General features: G+C 38.2%; 1 protein-coding gene across 1 annotated transcript in view; it reads left to right on the top strand.

Annotated features, from left to right (window-relative positions):
- Positions 1-8,646, top strand: part of LOC107298862 (sodium/hydrogen exchanger 9B2-like) — a 21,611-nt gene extending 12,965 nt beyond the window's left edge. Inside the window, exons 9-12 of the mRNA XM_015828230.1 lie at positions 2,181-2,330; positions 4,365-4,473; positions 5,232-5,368; positions 8,419-8,646. Of these exons, the coding sequence (XP_015683716.1) occupies positions 2,181-2,330; positions 4,365-4,473; positions 5,232-5,368; positions 8,419-8,646 (624 nt within the window). The remainder of the gene's footprint in view (positions 1-2,180; positions 2,331-4,364; positions 4,474-5,231; positions 5,369-8,418) is intronic.
- The last annotated feature ends 9,277 nt before the right edge of the window (positions 8,647-17,923 follow it).

Below are 17,923 nucleotides of genomic sequence, written 5' to 3'. Positions count from 1 at the left end.
TTTTTCAGCAAGCGGGACTGACCTAGGGTGAATTTTAAATAGGGAAAATTTTTAATGATTTTAATAATGACACAGCTATAAATATTTGGTTTTTAATTGGCTTTTATAGGGGAAATGTTTTTGTGTTGTTTTAACATGCTGTGAGCCGCCCTGAGTCCCGTGGGGAGAAGGGCGGCATATAAGTTAATGAAATAAATAATAAATAAATAAATAAATTTTTGTAGGCTGTATTTACAGTAAAAGCATCTGATAAACTGAGCACATTCTGAGAAACTGGAATAGAAGAAATTTAGTTATTCCTTCCAAAATGTGTCACATTCCTATTTTTACAAATGCAGAATTGGTGAAAAGTAGACTAAAAATTGGAAACTAGATTTAGCACCCAGTTAAAGTCTATTTTGCCAGTTAGACCTAGGATATCACAGATGGGACATTGTTTTTGATGGAGCTATTAATAGTGACTCCCTGTGAAGAGGCTAAATTCCACTATAAAACTGGGGATAAGTATTAGAGGGAGAGAAAAACAAAAGAGAAGAATGAAGGAGGAACAATAAGACCCGTTTCCCTAAAAGAGGTCCAGATGATCACTCTCCAGACATCCGCTCTGCAATGGATATATCCTGAAACCTAAGACCTTATTTTAGTAAGTAGTAATTAGTTTTTCAGTTGAGTGGTATGGTGGCCTAGTGCTGAAGACACTCACCTCCCACTTGGAAGGTGAGAGTTCAATTTAGGTAGCGGCAGATATTTCTCTCCTAGATGCTAAGAAAAAATATCTACTGTGAACTCCATATGATATCAGGAAGGGCATCTGACCAGTAAATGCGTAACTCCATCCAGTCACCCCAACTTTACCAGGTCTTAAAAGGGAGGGGTTTTTTTTAAAATAGTCCTTCAATGGGCTACTTGTATTGGGTTTATATAAATGAGGTTTATTTGGACTATATGTGTGTTGCCGTCACTTATTTTCCATATGCTACATTTTTAATAGCTTTATTTTATAGATTTGGCATGAGTAATTTTTAAGGGAATTTTTCATTAAAACATTCCGCACATGTAAGACTACAGAGTTACATAGATTCAGGATTGGCACAAAACTGGGTTAAATTTAGTTTTTCTGGACATTGGCTAGAAAAAAAATCTTTTTTTCCCCCCTAGACCTGGGATCAAGAGTAAGAGGTTAAGAACTTCCCAGTTGGGCAGACTGACAAATTCAGAAGGTTTAGCTTGACTAATGGCAGGCTATCATTGTTATCATTTATTGGGGAACTTTGGGAGAAAGGTTTAAAATTATCCAACTTTCTGATTTGTAGATTTCAGATTTATGTCTCATGAAGTAGGAATTATTGAAATTTGACAAAATGGAAAATTACCTGTGTCCTAGACTAGAGCACTGTGTCTCAAGCTTAGCAATTTTTAAAATAGGTGGATTTAAACTCCCAGAATTCCACAGCCAAGATGCTGGAAGTTCAAGTCTACTCATCTTAAAGTTGCCAAAGTTAAGAAACATTGTCCTAGAATACTTCCAGATGGACTGATCAAAAGCATTATGTAGTTGTTCTATTTTACTGAATGTATTTTCTTTTCTGGGAAGAAAAACAAACCACTGATAAAAAAAAGAAGACATATAATTGAAGAAAAATGCTGACAAAATAAAGATGTCCAGAAGTGTTGATCATTTCAGGAAACAATGTATATACTGCTCAAAAGATACAAAGCCACTGTAATTTTTAGATCTTTTTTTAACCATTGGTGGTAGGACCCTATGAAAACATCGCATCCCCAAGATTATTTTAAATGCAACACTGTATCGTGTCATTATTTAAAATATTAAAAAGAGAATTCTGACTGCTTGCAGCCCAGCAGCTACAAAAATAATCTATTTGAACTTTCTGGTTTTTCAGCTTCTCTGCACAGAGCAATAAATTATTAGTGAAAAAGTTGGATTTCCTGTCAGCAAGCAAGTGAATATTACGTTATGAGTTTATAGGGATAATATACACTTCCTTATCAACATCTCTAGAAAGAAAGTTGGAATTACATCATGATCCCACTGCCCAGGGCAGCCTATTTCATTATACATTCCTTAGATATATGCTTTACTTACCATCTGGAGGCAGTGTACATGTTTTGTCCTGCTGCACTCTAGTAATTATATTCCTTTTCCATTTCTCTTTCAGCAATCCATTGTATGGAAAAGAGCCTTCTTTGTGATTGGCTTCTCAGCATGTTCTCTTTTAAGCTGCAAACATTTTGGCCTTCCAGGATCTGGAGGACTCTGTGTCATTGTTTTGTCATTTCTGGCTGGAATGGCATGTTCTGATGAAAAGGTGAGAATTCTCTTACCACGCATCAAAGTCCCGGTTCTGATTGCAAAAAATAGATATCACTAATTTTTAACACAACTGATTAGTCTTAGTTTGGGACAAAGGTACTGTAGGTAATGTGATGCCCATGTGTATCAGTATGGGGATGGAGGTATATTTCTTCAGATTCTTACAGTTAAAAAACTGAATGGAAGTTTCCTAGGAGTTTGCCAACCCCATATTTGCAGGAATCCCTTTGGGGATCATGTAGGAGTCATAGTTATACTGAGAAAATAACTGTGATAGGTGGCCTAGCCCAGTGCTTTGTTGTGATGGATGCAGAAAAAAAAGATAAAAGAGAGCAAATTTACAATTTGCCTTCTAGTAAACACAAACACTTGTGACTGATCATGCCTTCTGTGGAAGCTGTTTTGTGTTAGCAAAACTTCCAAATGTGTGTATACTCCAAAAATTGGGATTAAAGCAAAGTTGCCTTCTACTTATTTTGATATTAACTCTTGTAGGATCTTGGGCAGGTAAATGTCTCACATTAAATGACATACAGCACACAAATAATTTTGTTAATCCAACTTTATTGGTTACTGTACATTATAGCGAGGGTTCGCTAACGTATACACACAGACCATTCTCACTCATTCTCCAAGTTTTACCAGAGTAGCTGCTCAATAAAGGGACTGGAAAAGATGAATTGAAGACAAGGCTAAATGGAAGTTAGGTAGGTTTAATGACAACAGCGAAAGACCTAAAAGCCAAGTTAAGAGAAAATCATTTGGAGAAAATCTATCCATATAATTCTAGGAAGTGACACATGATTTGATAGCAATCGAACAATTTCTCTTTTTATTGATTTAGACCAAATACGTACTGTCAGTTTATTTCATGGCACACACACATTTTATTCACTATCTTATTTAATCTTCAAACAATTTCAGCATTTTTATTTGAATTGATAAAGAATGACAAGTCAGGTAACAGTCATAAAGATTTTTTTGGATATTGGTTTTGCTGCCAGAACAACCTATCTTGCTTCAACTTTCAATAACAGGCATACAATTACTGTGGAGATTAACAATTTTATTTCAAGCCTGAAGAGATGAAACAGTGACCAAAAATGTAATCAAACCAGAAACTTGCCTGAAATTTGCTTTAGTAGAAGAACTCAGAAGAATAGTCCAAATCCATTACAGGGTTCTGAGAACCAGATCAGGCAGTTTAGAAGTCAGAGGTTCAAGATTTCTTATACAAAAAGGATTCACCGGAACATCACACAAGACTCCCCCTTGTCTCCATATAAAAACAGTTGAAACCATTTGCTATAATAAGGCAAGGCAGGGGTTTTTTTCTCTTAGAAGTGAGGTTTTAGTTTTTCATTTTCTTTAGCTGTCCAACTCAACTAAGTAACTCTGGATGGTTTACAATTCTAAAATTATAAAACAAAACAAATTAAAAACATTAAAAATATCCACAAAATAAGTAAGTACAAATAGCAGCTGTGATGATCAATAAACTAATTATAAAGCCAAGTATCAGGGCCCTTAATACAGTCTGAGCCCCAGGCCCTGGTACACAGCCAAGTTTTTAAAGGTTTCCAAAAAGCCAACAAAGTTGGGAACCATTTTAATTTCTGACAGCAGAATATTGCATAAGGCAGGGCTACAGCAGGAAAAAGAAATTTGCAGCACTGGCTGGCTGGATACTTGATGTAGATGGAGTCATTATTTGTTAAAATTGGAGAATTCCGAATTGAAATACAGTATATTTAATTAAAAATAAAGGCAATCTATTTCAAACATTAACTTTGGCCTTTGAAATATTGAAATATTTTTCTAGTGCTAAATTACATTCTTGTTAATTACATAATGGTTGCTTTCAGTCCTTGAAGGATGATGGTACTTCTTCACAATTAATGGCAGAATCCAATTTCTAGTGTTAGAAAAAGGAAAGTAGTATCTTGCTTGGACAAATTAATTTTAAGATATGCAACTCTGCTGCACAAGTACCATCGACACTTGTTGATGTAAAACTTATGTCTTGTAGAAAGCAGTGCAAGATGTTGTTACTTTTGCATGGCAAGTGTTCCAACCATTTCTATTTGGACTAATTGGAGCTGAAATCTGCATTACCGATATTGGATTTGAAACTGTTGGTAAGTTTGCAAAGAAGAGCTATAGCATTCTGAAATATTGTGCCTGGCTTCCTTATGAGAATGAGAATCTTAGTCAGAATTGATTGCATTATAGAACACAGTGGGCCATGAATCATGATTTAAAATTATATTATGGTTTATAGCAATGTATAAACTAGCAGTTGAATGCCTCTTCCAAATTAAAACATGCTTATATTTCTCCATGCAGCCAACATATAATTTTTTTTTAAAATGTTATTGGTCATGCAACTAAAATTCTGTTTATACACACTCTTGCATTCAGATGAATAACCATTTATGATTATATATAATGAAATAGTTTTCCAAGACAGTTATAAAATGCCTGAAAAGTTACAACTTAGTATTATTATGCCAGAATCTTATTTTTGCATTACTGTGAAAGCAAGAGACCTTGTTTGCAGAAGAGATCTGTACATCTCAACAAAATTCTCCTATTCCCTTATAAAGACGATGTTCAGTAATTATTGCTTTTGGGGGAGATCTAGGCATTTGCTCCTGATCAATTGGGAGTCATGGCTACAAATAAAATATCCTATTTTTAAAAAAACACTAATTTTTGATAACGAGCTAATTAATAAACAAATACAGCCATAGCTAATTGGTTTCATAAAATGTACTGGCTCCATCTGAAAAATATTTAGCTATATTTTATCGATCAAGATTGTCATTGCCTGGCATTTGCTCTTACAAATATTATCCCAGTCCAAGTGGAACAATTAAGTATTGATCTGTTACAGGGTTTTGTTTGGCCACTATGTTTTTGGCTTTAGCGGTTCGAATTCTGGCTACGTTTTTGTTGGTGTCTGGCTCTGGTTTTCATTGGAAGGAAAAGTTATTTATTGCACTGGCATGGATCCCCAAAGCAACTGTCCAGGTAGAGTATTTTTGTATATTTGACCTGAACCTTATGTAAATAAGGGAGTTGCATTAATGAAGACATGTAAATACCTGTATATTTAACACCAAATGGGTAGAGTGAGGTGGTGGGAAGAGACAAAATATGAGAATGGCTCTCTTCTATTCAGAAGCACCGAGTCCTGACTGATGATGAAATTTTAAAAGCCTATATAGGCCTTCAATTGATTTTGACACTAAAGTCAGAATAGATCATTTACTATATGATCTATTCAGTAACCCAGTAACCCCTGGGTTACTGCAACCCATGGCAGACCCTTCTCAACCATGGGAAGAAATAGCTATCGGCTTTATAGTAGACCTACCTGAAAGTAGTGGAAATACTGTCATCTGGACTGTAATAGACCTGTTCTAGAAGCAGGCTCATTTCATCACCTGCAAAGGATTCCCATCTGCCCAACGACTGACCAAATTGTTCCTGAAACATATCTACCGGCTGCATGGCGCCCCTAAGCGAATAATTTCGGACAGGGAGGTGCAGTTCACAGCGAAGTTTTGGAGACGTTTCCTTACATTAATTGGATCATCTCAAGGTTTATCATCTGCTTTTCATCCAGCCACCAATGGGGCCGCAGAAGCCGCTAACAAAATGGTGGAGCAATATCTTAGATGCTACGTTTCTTACCAACAGACGAACTGGACTGATCTCCTCCCTTTTTCGGAGGTGGCGTACAATAATTCTGTGCACAGCAGCACCGGCTACACGCCTTTCAGAGTGTAGAACTTCCAGGCATGTTTATCCTAAAGCCTTTATTAACAGTGTTACAAATTGACGGCACATCATGGAGGTTTATGCCAGAATCTGAATTTCTCTTGCTTGCGTCTAACTTTTCTTTCTAAACCCCTCCCTTATTTTGCAGTCATAAGTCACATCTTCCAATTAGCCCAGAGGGCAAAGATTCACTTCCATTCCTTTTTCCCGGGCTTTTCCCTCCTCCCTCCTCTGCTCTGCATTAACTCTAAAAATACCAGACAGTTTTGCATATTTTGTCAAAGCAAGAATATACAGTATTTGCAGCGTTGACAATATGTTTCTCCAAATGTTGCTGAACTAAACTTCTACCATACCTCTGGCTATGCTGGTTACAAAACGATTCAATAAGATTTGGAGGGCCACCCACTGCCCACCCCAGATCTCCAAAGTAGTGAAAAGTTCTTATCTTGGATTGAAAATGACAGATTTTCCATGCCTGGGATTCTCTGGCAGCACTGCAATGTGTATATATGTTGTGAATGCTGTTTGTAAAGAAAATGGTCTACAGAGAACTCATTGGTATGTGTCAACCTGCTGTCTTTTGGTATGTTTTCTGCCCAGCCACAATAAATTCCCCAGCCCTGCTTTGGGATCAAATATTTCTTTGCATCTGTTTTAATATAGAGGTCTTCCTTTTGAATGCCTGCACATGAGTTAGGTAAGGCAGACTGGTATCGAGATTATGGCAAGGACATTCTTGGGAAACTTCACATAGACTGTTTGCTACATGTTTTAGATCACCTATGACAACAGTTATTTCTTCTAATGCTTACTATTTGCAACAGTTAATCCTTTACTCCTTTAGGGTGTTTTATAGCATTTTATGGGTTTTTTTAATGCAAATATGAGAATCACATTATTTGTCTATCATTTTTAGCTGTTTATCAATGCTATTAAGAAAGTATATTTAAATACAAACGCATTAATACATTTTATCCACAGTACTGCTTAGAAAAGGAAATTCACAAAAATATAAACATTCAATTTCAAGGAAATTAATTTATCATGCAGTACTGATGAGAGGAAAGTGACATAGCCTTTGAACTGGAAAGCAATAACAGAGAAGCAGTTACAACCTTCAGTCCTAGGTATAGACAAGAAGAATTAAAAATAGTCTTGGTTATGAGATAGATGGTTAATGCTCTTTTCACTATGATCAATAAACAGTATTATGACTCTTTCTACTCAAAACTGAGGTTTTATACACATTTATTTGGAATAAGTACCATTGATCTCAGTAGTTTAAGATTTCTGAGTAGACCTAAAAACCCAAGAAGTTCCAAAGCCTCCTTTAGCCAATCAAATTTTTTGGGAGACTCCCAAGTAGATTTAAACATCCTCAAAAGGTATTCACATAAGGCATTTCAGAGTTTGATATAATCATTATGAACTTTAGATAATTGGGTTTTTTTGCAAAAAAATAATACAGTATGCTTTTAAGAATATATAATTGTGCCCATAGGGTAAGAGCACTAACTGATCACTCTTATTTTTTTTCAAATAAAGACATGTCTATTATGGTTTTTTTGATTTTATAACTGAGGCGGCCAGAAATACAATATACTTCTCAGGAGTAACTACACTGGTCTGAAACCTAACATGTATAAGATATTCCTTTGTGTTGAAGCATCAGAATACTCAGTTTATTTGGGGTGTTTCACATCTAAAATGATGCCATGCTGCATGTTTCCAAATACTGTTAATGAGTAGAGAATACCCTCTGAAACAATATTTTCCAATTTGGATGCCCTCCAAATGCGTGGGGTTTAATTCCTAAAATTCTCAGAAATGGCCATGCTGCTTGGCAAATTATGGAAGTCAAAGCACACACAAAGGGATACTCCAATTGTGAAATGCTGTGCTAGAATAATACTGTATAGAAGACAAATAACAAGCAATGAGACATTGTCTGAGAAAAATCTTAACCGAGCAAACATGATTTGAGGCATGTGTCTCCAAATAGGAGAACTTTGAGGGATGTGGCTGACTGCAAATAGAAAAGAAAAAAGGAAAGTTATCCCATAAACTTAAGGTACAATGGACGAACCTGCTTTATTAATTGTGCTGATCTATTTTGTCTAGGTTTTTGTTAGCACAATAGGTGAACTAAAAAATTGTGAGTTCTCTTTATGGCATAATGTGATGTTTGAATCTTAACAACTGTGCTTTATTCAATCAATCATGGCTATAGAAACCATGATTTAGTGCAATATATGAACTCAGATCAGTGACTTTTTAAAAAAATCTGTCTGCAGGCTGCAATTGGTTCTACTGCCTTAGATACAGCACGAGAATATAAGGATAAAAAGCTAGAAAAATATGGCATGTACATCGTGACAATAGCTTTCCTTGCAATCTTGATCACAGCTCCTGCTGGAGCTGTGATAATTAGACTGGCTGGACCTAGACTTCTCCGCAAGACTACCAAAGGCAATGAAGATGCCCTAGCAATAGACAGTTTTTCATCAGAAGAGACAACTTAGACATTGTTTTAAATTCAGATTTAACTCTCTGATGTTTGAGATGAAACCAAAAAGAAATGGAAGTATAATTATGGATCAAATTAAACGTTTATTCCTAGTGTGAGCAATAATGAAATCATAGTACTACATGATGCTTTGTTTTCAAACCTGTGATCAACCCTGTATTTTATATAATAAAAATATACTGTATTCTCTCAGCATTTCTGGCTGCTAACTATGGGCTCTCCTAGTGGATAAAAAAAAAAAATCAATTTCAAAACAGAAGACTTGGATCTTAAATTTGATTTCCCAAACAAAATAAGTAGCATTCTTGGCACTGGATTTTCTTGTTGTGTATTTCATTTATCAGTCTCCCAGAACTCTTGAAGCTGTTTTGGTAGTTTGATAAAGTTTAGTTAGCACTGAAGGTGGCATTTGTTGCAATTGTTCTCTCCTTCAAAGGAAAGGAAAACTACCTTCGGACCTTTTTTATGAGATAACTCACAACTCAGTTCTGCATAGTTCTGCATTATTATGTATCAGCTGAAAAGTACCTGATTTCCTCTTATGTTGGAGGAGAACATTTTCAGTGATAGTAAAAACCATAGTATGTAACGAGCTCATTTTTTCCTCACATAGATATATCAGATCAGTGTTTTTCAACCTTGGCAATTTAAAAATGTGTGGAACGGCTGAGGAGTTGGTCCATATTTATTTACCTTATTTGTCATTTTGTAACTTGCTGAAATTTCATCCAGTTCATAGTTCATATCATTTTCCAGTATCATACATTTCAAGAAAGATACTTGGTCTCCATGACCAGAAATAGAAAAAATGCAAACTTTGCTTCTTAAAAAACAAAGTGATCATAAAAAAGAATACACAGTTGTATTATTTTCCTTAAGTAGAAATGCATTTTTTTCTCTAGAAAAAAACTGATAATAAGCATACTATATCTACATTTCTAGCAACAGTTCATCCATGGTTAAGTATACAGAAAAGGGACTTACAGAATTAATGGAAATATTTGGGAGGCCAGATGCAGAATTTAAGTTTTACAAACAGCCCTTCACCATAGATAGAGAACTAAGAAAGTAAACTGCTTTGTTAGAAAACTGGATTTTGTTCATGGAGAAATCCCTGAGATTCAGGGGGATGGAGAAAAGGAATCTTATTTTTAATTTGACTGTGGATTGGAAAATATGGATTGGAATATAGCATAAGAGGATTATGTGAAGAATGCTATACTATGTGTCATGAACTAATTGGTTTGAGGGGAACAGCAGGTTTAGTAGCAAATAGGCTAATTACTGTAGTTCATACAGCCAGTCATTACTCAACATCATGTATTGTGCCAATAAAATAGGCAGACTGAACTCTTCTATATTTTGAAATATCAATATATTATGCTGTCATTTCTAAATCACAAACAAGCCAATTATATACAATCTGTATCACTTCTGAAAAGCAAAAAACACTCTGCTCCATCCTTAAGGAAGAAACCGGAGGTGCAGAGCAGGATTGCTCTCAAGAAGCAGTGATTCACTGCTTTTACATCACCCCATTTTCTCCCAAAAGGAGCTCCCTATCTCCCCAAGGTTTCCGTTCAGATAAAAAGTGTTTGAGCGGCAGCAGCTTGAGTTTCTCTTTTCTGCCTGAAAGGAAGAAACTGGAGGTGCAGAGCAGGATTGATCTCAATAAGGCCGGCGCATGCGAGCAAGCAGCACACCCGCATCTTCTTGAGGACAATCCTGCTCTGCGCCTCCGGTTTCTTCCTTAAGGATGGAGCAGAGAAACTCAAGTCACTGCCACTCAAACACTTTTTATCCGGAGGGAGACCTTGGGGAGATGGGGAGCTCCTTCTGTGTGCAAATGCAACGCTTGAAAACGCAGCAAATTTGCTTTGTTTTGAACCGCCCAATTTGCTCACAGAGGGAGAATCCAATTTCCCAAGGTTTCCCTTCTGATAAAAAGTTAATGAGCGGCAGTGGCTTGGGTTTCTCAGCTCCATCTGAGTGGAGGAAAGCAGAGGGGCAGCAGCGGGATTGCTCTCAATAAGGCCGGCGCATGTAAGCAAGCAGCACACCAGGGTCTTATTGTTTGAGAGCAATCCTGTTGCTACACCTCTGCTTTCTTACACTCGGACAGAGCTGAGAAACCCAAGCTGCTTCCACCACTTGAGTAAAGAGGACAAGAAGGAAGAGAAGAGTGGTGAGGGTTTGTGCCAACCGGCCGGCCAGACGAGTATGTTGGGCAAGGTGGATGACTGGCTGGGGAGAGGGGTCGTGGCCACTCAGGTGGTTGCCACTGCTGCAGGCTTGGATGCGGGTGTCAGGGACCTGGACCTACGATGCCTCCCTGCTCAGTTGAAGGCTTCGTTCCTGGCCTCAAACTAAGGCTGGCGCACACAAGTGAGGCAATCAGCTGGGCCATGGACGACTCTATGCTTTGCCCCATAGGTGTGCAAACGAAGCAAACACTCCTCCGCCAGAGAATGGAAGCTTCCAGGAGCCATGATCTCTTTTGCAGAGAATGGGTGTTTGAACTCGCACAATATTACGGCACCCAGGAGCTTCCATTGTCAGCGGGAAAAGCATTTCCAAGCCAACTCTCCTCTCCCTCAAAGGAAAAGATACAGCAGCAGAGAGCAGACATATTTTTGCAAGGTGAGTCCTGCACAACAGGAAGGGAAGGGTAAGCAGTTGTGAGGAGTGGGGGAGGGAATAGGGCGAATGTTGCAGAGCCTCTGCAGTCACTTGTAAGGGTGAACGACTGCTGTGGTGCTGCAATATTTTAATTTTGGGACTTGCTCATAAACACTAGGGGGCGCTGATCATGTAAATTTGAATGAGTGTTGAGTGAATGCTCGTTACTCGGGGATTACCTGCAGCCTAATAGAGCCTGCCCAATAGGCTCATAATCAACAAATGAATCAGACTCAATATTACAACATTTTAAAATCAAACTCATTAATTGAATCAAATGGGTATCATAAGAGACAAATATGACCATAAGTAAAAGGGTACCATAAATAAATAACTTCAAAAAAATAACTGTGTTAAAGTGCTGGCGTCTTCAGTACACTGCCTTAGTGTGATATAGGTCCTCAGTGTTGATTTCATTTACTACGTTGGGATTCTCCTTCTGGATCTTGAGATTAATCAAGTCCTGCTGTTTCTTCTTTGGAAGAAATGGGTGAATAGCAAGATATCTGAGTATAGCAAGGACACCCAGGAAAGGCAATAATCGTAGCCATTCTGAAACTAAGCATATGCCACAAGCATATTATAGAGCAATATTCTGCAGCAACTAATTTCAACCTCACCCTTCATTACCAAGTACTTTTATTCTAAGAATAGATTACAAACCCATGTAGCAATTACTAAAAGTACTTACACTAGCCTTATAACATGTATGTAATTTGCAGTACTGAGTACAAAACAGTGACACCCAGTAAAAAAAAACAAGAAGGCTGTGATAACAGGAAGCCTTGCTGTTATGGCCACTCTATGGATTATTTGTAATGTGCATTTATTATTTTGTTAAGTCATCCACTTATTAGTTTTTCTTTCCTAGATGGGTTTACATAATAAAAGAACACATTAGGTTTAAATGCATTGGGGAATTTGAGGTTGCACATGTTAGAGCAGGGCTTCCCAACCAGGGGTGCGAGATGATATTCCAGAGAGTGCAAAAATTTGGGTTTTCAAAATTATAGAGTATATGCATAATTTGTTGCTGTTATTTCGAACTTTTGTAAGGGGTGCGAGGTATCAGAAAAGGTTGGGAGCCACTGTGTTAGAACAAATATCGTGTTTTCCCAAAAGTAAGACCTACTCCAAAAATAAGCCCTAGCTTGATTTTTGGGGGTGGACCTAATATAAGCCCTATCCTCAAAATAAGTCTAGTTTTGGGGCGAGGCGCACACCTAAAAATCAAGCTAGGGTGGGGGTGGAGTTGCCTCACGCCTGCTTACCATTATAGACAGGCCTCCCATCAATCGACACCTGCCTCATCTCGCCAGCCCACTTCTTCTGCGGCATCCCCCTGCCTATATTTTGCTGTCAGAGGCCTTCCAGAAAGGCCTCTGCAGCCGAGAACCAAGCTACGGATTCAATTCGTGGCTCGGTTCTCAGCTGCATAGGCATTTCTGGAAGGCCTCTGATGACAAAATGCAGGCCGGAGCTCCATTCTCAGCTTCAGAGGAATTTCCTTTAGCTGCAGAAGTGGGCCAGCTGGGCAGGGTTGTCGGTGCCACCACGGCAAGATGAGACTGTGGAAAAGACCCCCCCCCCCCCAAAAAATAAGACTTGTTGCCTCTTTTTGAAACCAAAAATATATATATAATAAGACCGGGTTTTATTTTTGGGAAAACACAGTACATCCTAGCCTGTTATGTTAAGCAGACTATCCTGTTAAACCATACCAACGTTTGATCTTCTATTCTGATGTAACTTTAATAAATTTTAATCACCATTACAGCCAGTACGTGTTGTTTAATACTGATCTGTTGTTTTTCTTCTCTCCCCCAATTTAGAGAGTGGAGAGACAGGAGTGGAAGGGATTACAAGAGAGTAAACTACATAGTGGGGAGTACACTGGGATGTTTTCATAGCATGCTTATGGCTATTGGTACCAGTGCATTGCTTTCAATGTATATTCCCCATTGTATGATTGTTTATTCGCATGTAATCTCTTCCTCTCCAATGAATACATATACAAACATTAATTCCCTTCTTGTTAATTTTCCCAGGATTAGCACTCCAAAGGATATGGGGAGTGGTTAGGAGGAAACAAAAATGAATGTGTGAAACAGATTAATCTTATCGTTTAATTATAAAGGTGCTGGTCCCAACTGTGGTCACTAAACAAGAATTACCTGTGCTTCTAAAACAGCATTTTGAATGGACACAGATATTTCCCTCTGCCAGGCAGTCATGTATCCTCTGCGGAGAACAGATACAGATTGCAGAATGATACCACCAATTTTAGTATACCAGTATAAAAAGCAGAGTCATTTAGGGATGATATGGTACATTGCAGTAGAATTCTTTGGAACAGAAACAGGAAATGAGAGCAGGAAGATATAACTAGAGCACAATGCAATGCCAAATCTAACAAGTCTTTCCTGCATCTTCATCTTGCATCCAAATGAAGTAGAAATCAATTTCTGTGCTTCCCGCTAAAGCCCAACATTAACAAGAAGCAGAAAAGGAAAATATAAAAACAGATAATCAAATTTGATTTGTCATACAAAGAAGATGCAGCATATCCTTCCAAATTGTATTTTGCTGCTGCTTTCCTTTGGTCCACATAACACATTGGATTAGGCTAAACAAGGACCAAATAATTTGTTATTCAGCATATTTTTGTTTCATTATTTTAAAATGTAAACGAAATGGGGAAAAAGAGCAAAGGGGAGACTCATAAAGACAGAACAGAAAGAAAATAAACAAAAGCATGTCACATTTCACATAAATCATTCCACTTAAATTTTAAACAGATCATTACACCCTAACCTCACAGATTTATGAAAGACAAATGATCCTTCCTCTATTAACACAAGAAAGAGAACAAGTATTTGACTTACTTTCCCAAAAATAAATTCACATATCTTTCTCCCCCAGTTACTGTCACATAGATTTATACTGATCTTTTGTCTTGTCATGATATTCCATCACATGCTATGACTGAGGTAGGTTGAAGTGCACTGATGATATTACCTAGTTTGGTAATGAAACGTCTGCAACAAAACCACCAAGCTCAGAGAGCAACAAAGATCCTACAGTTTAATCCTGAGCAACAAATATTATCTTCTATTGATATATCCACCCTTAGCAGTCATAAATGAATTAGAAATATATTCTACCCACAGGCCTAGAATTACCTAATCTCTCCTTAATTAGCTTACTTTTAAGTCAATTAATTTATTGGGTTTTTGAGGTCACCCAAGTCCCCCCCAAAACTGAGTAGCTTACAATATTGAAAATGCATCATATGGATACATATTGCCCAGATCAAACTGCATTTGACCAAGATGCTGTCACCTTCTGGGAAACTACATTATCTGCAGCAGAATTTAAATGCGCTGAAATTACAGTCAAACAGAAGCTTTGGATAATGAAAGCTACAAACAAACTACAACGATGACATGACAACACTATCTTAACTTTTTGTATTTGCATGTTGGATGCAAGTAGATTAAGTCATGTGTTTCTATCAAAACAAAGCACATTTTGACATTCTCTCAGCATGGAAGCCTAGAACCCAATCTGGCATCACTCAGGTGTGGATTCATCCACCGTGGTAAACTAGTAGTTCTCAATCTTTTCTTCATGAGGAACTCCCTTTAAATATCTTTTGTGGCCACAGACCATGGCCACGGACCCCCTCCCAAGCCTGTGATGACATCGCAGGCCCCAGGGGTCTGCAGACCATAGGTTGAGAACCACTGTGGTAAACCACTGTATTATAGTTTGTGGCTTCATGTGTTGTTTCAAGCCAGCTATAAGGTTTTAAAAAAAAATAAGTCAGGCATAAACAAACCATGTGTGGACCAACTTTTCCAAAATTAAAAAAAATACCCGAGTTATGAGACCTACTTTTAAAGAAAATTATTAAAATACCTCAAAAAAATAAGGACAAACATTAGCCCTTACTAATTGATTATAATTAGTAATTACAATCAGTCATAATCAGACTCTAAAATACTATTTATTATTTCTATTCATAGGAAATATAATTGTATTTTCCAGAACATGCATTGCTAATCCTAAAAAATACTTCACTGAGCTATAGTTTGCTTAAAATAATAATCTATGATTTATTTAATGACCACAAAGCTATAAAGCAAACCACCCACAAATTATATTGGATGGATTGACACAACATGCTAAACCATAAGCCATTACTTCATTTTACCAAAAGAATTCATCAGGGCTTATTTAAGCATTACAATCAACTGATTAATTTCCCATCCCAACCACCTCATTTTTTTAAAAAAAGGAAAAGTGCTTTCACTAATAGTGGCATTGAAAGTATCTGTAAGAACACAAGCCAGCTCATCTGCGCATTCCCTAGGAACATGCCAGGGATATTATCTGGGCCTGCTGCTTTCCGAATATTAACTTTCTACAGTGTTTTCCGGGCAGAGGTGACTTCAAAGCTAAGCACTTGGTCTCAGGATGCGGCACAGCTTTCCTAGCAGGAGTGCTATTTGATGCCTGAAATCTTCCCAAAAATGTATTCAGCTGGTTTAGGAAGTCTGTGTCATCCTTGCATCTCGATGGAGCCATCTTATAATCTGTGATGGCCTGGATTCCTTGCCACATTTGCCTGGTGTTTGTTGGGTCCTGAAAAAAGTTCTGAATTTTCTGGCAATGGGCTTGCTTTGCACCTTTTATGGCACTTTTCAAATTTGCTCTGGCTGTTCTAAGTGCCAGCATGTCGCCAGATTTAAAAGCCACATTTCAGCATCTTGCGGACCTCATAAGTCAGCCATGGTTTTTCATTCGCCCTCACAACAATGCTTTTAAGGACACAGACATCCTCTATGCACTTTTGGATATATGCAGACACTGTGGTGGCATACTCCTCAACATTCATATGTTGGTTATCAGTAGCTGCTTCTTTAAACATGCCCCAATCCAAGACTGCACTCAAAGCAGTCTTGTAATGCTTCTATAGCTCCTTCTGTCCAAACCCTCACCTGTTTTACTGTAGGTTTCACTCTGACTAATAAAGGTTTATATGCTGGAATAAGCAGCACTGAGAGATAGAGGGGCCCAGGTGAGGGCAGGGGATAGCTTTGAATGCATTCTTGATGTTGGAATAAGCAAGATCCAGTGTACTGTCCCCTCTGGTTGCAAAGTGCACATATTGATGGAAATGTGGCAGAGTAGCCTTCAAATCAACTTGATTAAAGTCTCCCACTACAATAAATGCACCCTCTGAGTGAGTAGTTTGTAGGTCACTGATGGTATGATAGAGAACATTCAGGGCCTCTTCTCTGCATCAGGGGGGATATACACAGCTGTGATAATGATAACAGAAAATTCCTTAGGCAGATAGAAGGGTCTGCATCTGATGGTCAGAAGCTCCACATCAGGGGACCACAGACTTGAAACCACCTTGGCATTATTACACCATCTGTCATTTACTTAAAAACAGACACCCTCTCCCTGGGATTTGCCACTAAGAGCAAAACTCCCGTCCAGCCGAAATGTTGAAAATCCCATCAAGCTAACAGCACTATCTGGGACAGAGGGCTTTAACCAAGTCTCAGTTACAATGATGACATAGCAGATTCTCACCTCCCGGTTTGTTGTTAAATCTAGCCTCAAGTAATCCATTTTTGACTCTAAGGAGCGAGCATTTGCAAACAAAATAAATGGAAGTGACACTCTGTAAGGTTTAGCTTTTAGCCTAGATGTTAGGCCTCCATGTTTGCCACGTTTCCTCGTTCAGTCACACCTCCTCTTCTTCCGAAGATGGTCAGCATTGGAAGGAACTTCCCAGCTCAATGGCTGCCGCCCCACTTTGCCCGTCACCCGAAACGCTGCCTTCGCTGCTCAAAACACTGAGCACTACGCTGTTTCCACCTCCAGTAATTCCCTTTCTTCCTCCCTGCTCCTCCAGACATTGCAGCCAATCTCACCCTGCACTCCCGTTGTTCTTTCCCCGGTAGTAATCCAAGGCCATGCAGACTCTCCAGAACAGTTTTCTCCACAGTTCCTCTCTCGCTGAAAACCTTTATCTCCAATATGGACTGACGTTTGTATGAAAGTTTAGCAATCCAACTCTGCTTACTTGTCACTATTTTTTAAAAGTACTTCAGTCCAGATCATTCATTCCCGTCAATAACTCCAACACTTTTGAGAGCTAAAGCAGCCACAGCCAAGCAAGGTGCCGCCATCTTATACAATTTAATGATTTAATGATTCATTGGGGAGAGTAGGGATGTAGAGGTCATTAGGTGACACTTCACCTAAGGGCTGTTGAGACATGGGACTGTAAAGGATAGGCTCCATTAGTCGTATATTGAGAAATAGTTTGCTAATAGCTACTGCCAGTATAGATGTCATTGTAGCCATCACAGACTTTAACTTTTAACATTTTCTTGGACATAGCTTTTTGCTCAGGTAATATGGCTACCCTGTAAAATTGATGAAACAGAGCATGTATCCATTGAGGGGTGTGTGTGAATTGTTAAAAGCCAACATTTGTAGTAAGATTTATTTGTAGCATCTTTATTTCTTCAGAGAAGGCAAAACCATGAAGACCTAGATAAGACTGAATT

This window comes from Protobothrops mucrosquamatus, unplaced genomic scaffold (assembly GCF_001527695.2).
Source record: "Protobothrops mucrosquamatus isolate PMUCROS unplaced genomic scaffold, P.Mucros_1.0 scaffold_224, whole genome shotgun sequence".
NCBI classification, from domain to species: domain Eukaryota; kingdom Metazoa; phylum Chordata; class Lepidosauria; order Squamata; family Viperidae; genus Protobothrops; species Protobothrops mucrosquamatus.
This window is presented reverse-complemented; position numbering and strand designations above follow the sequence as displayed.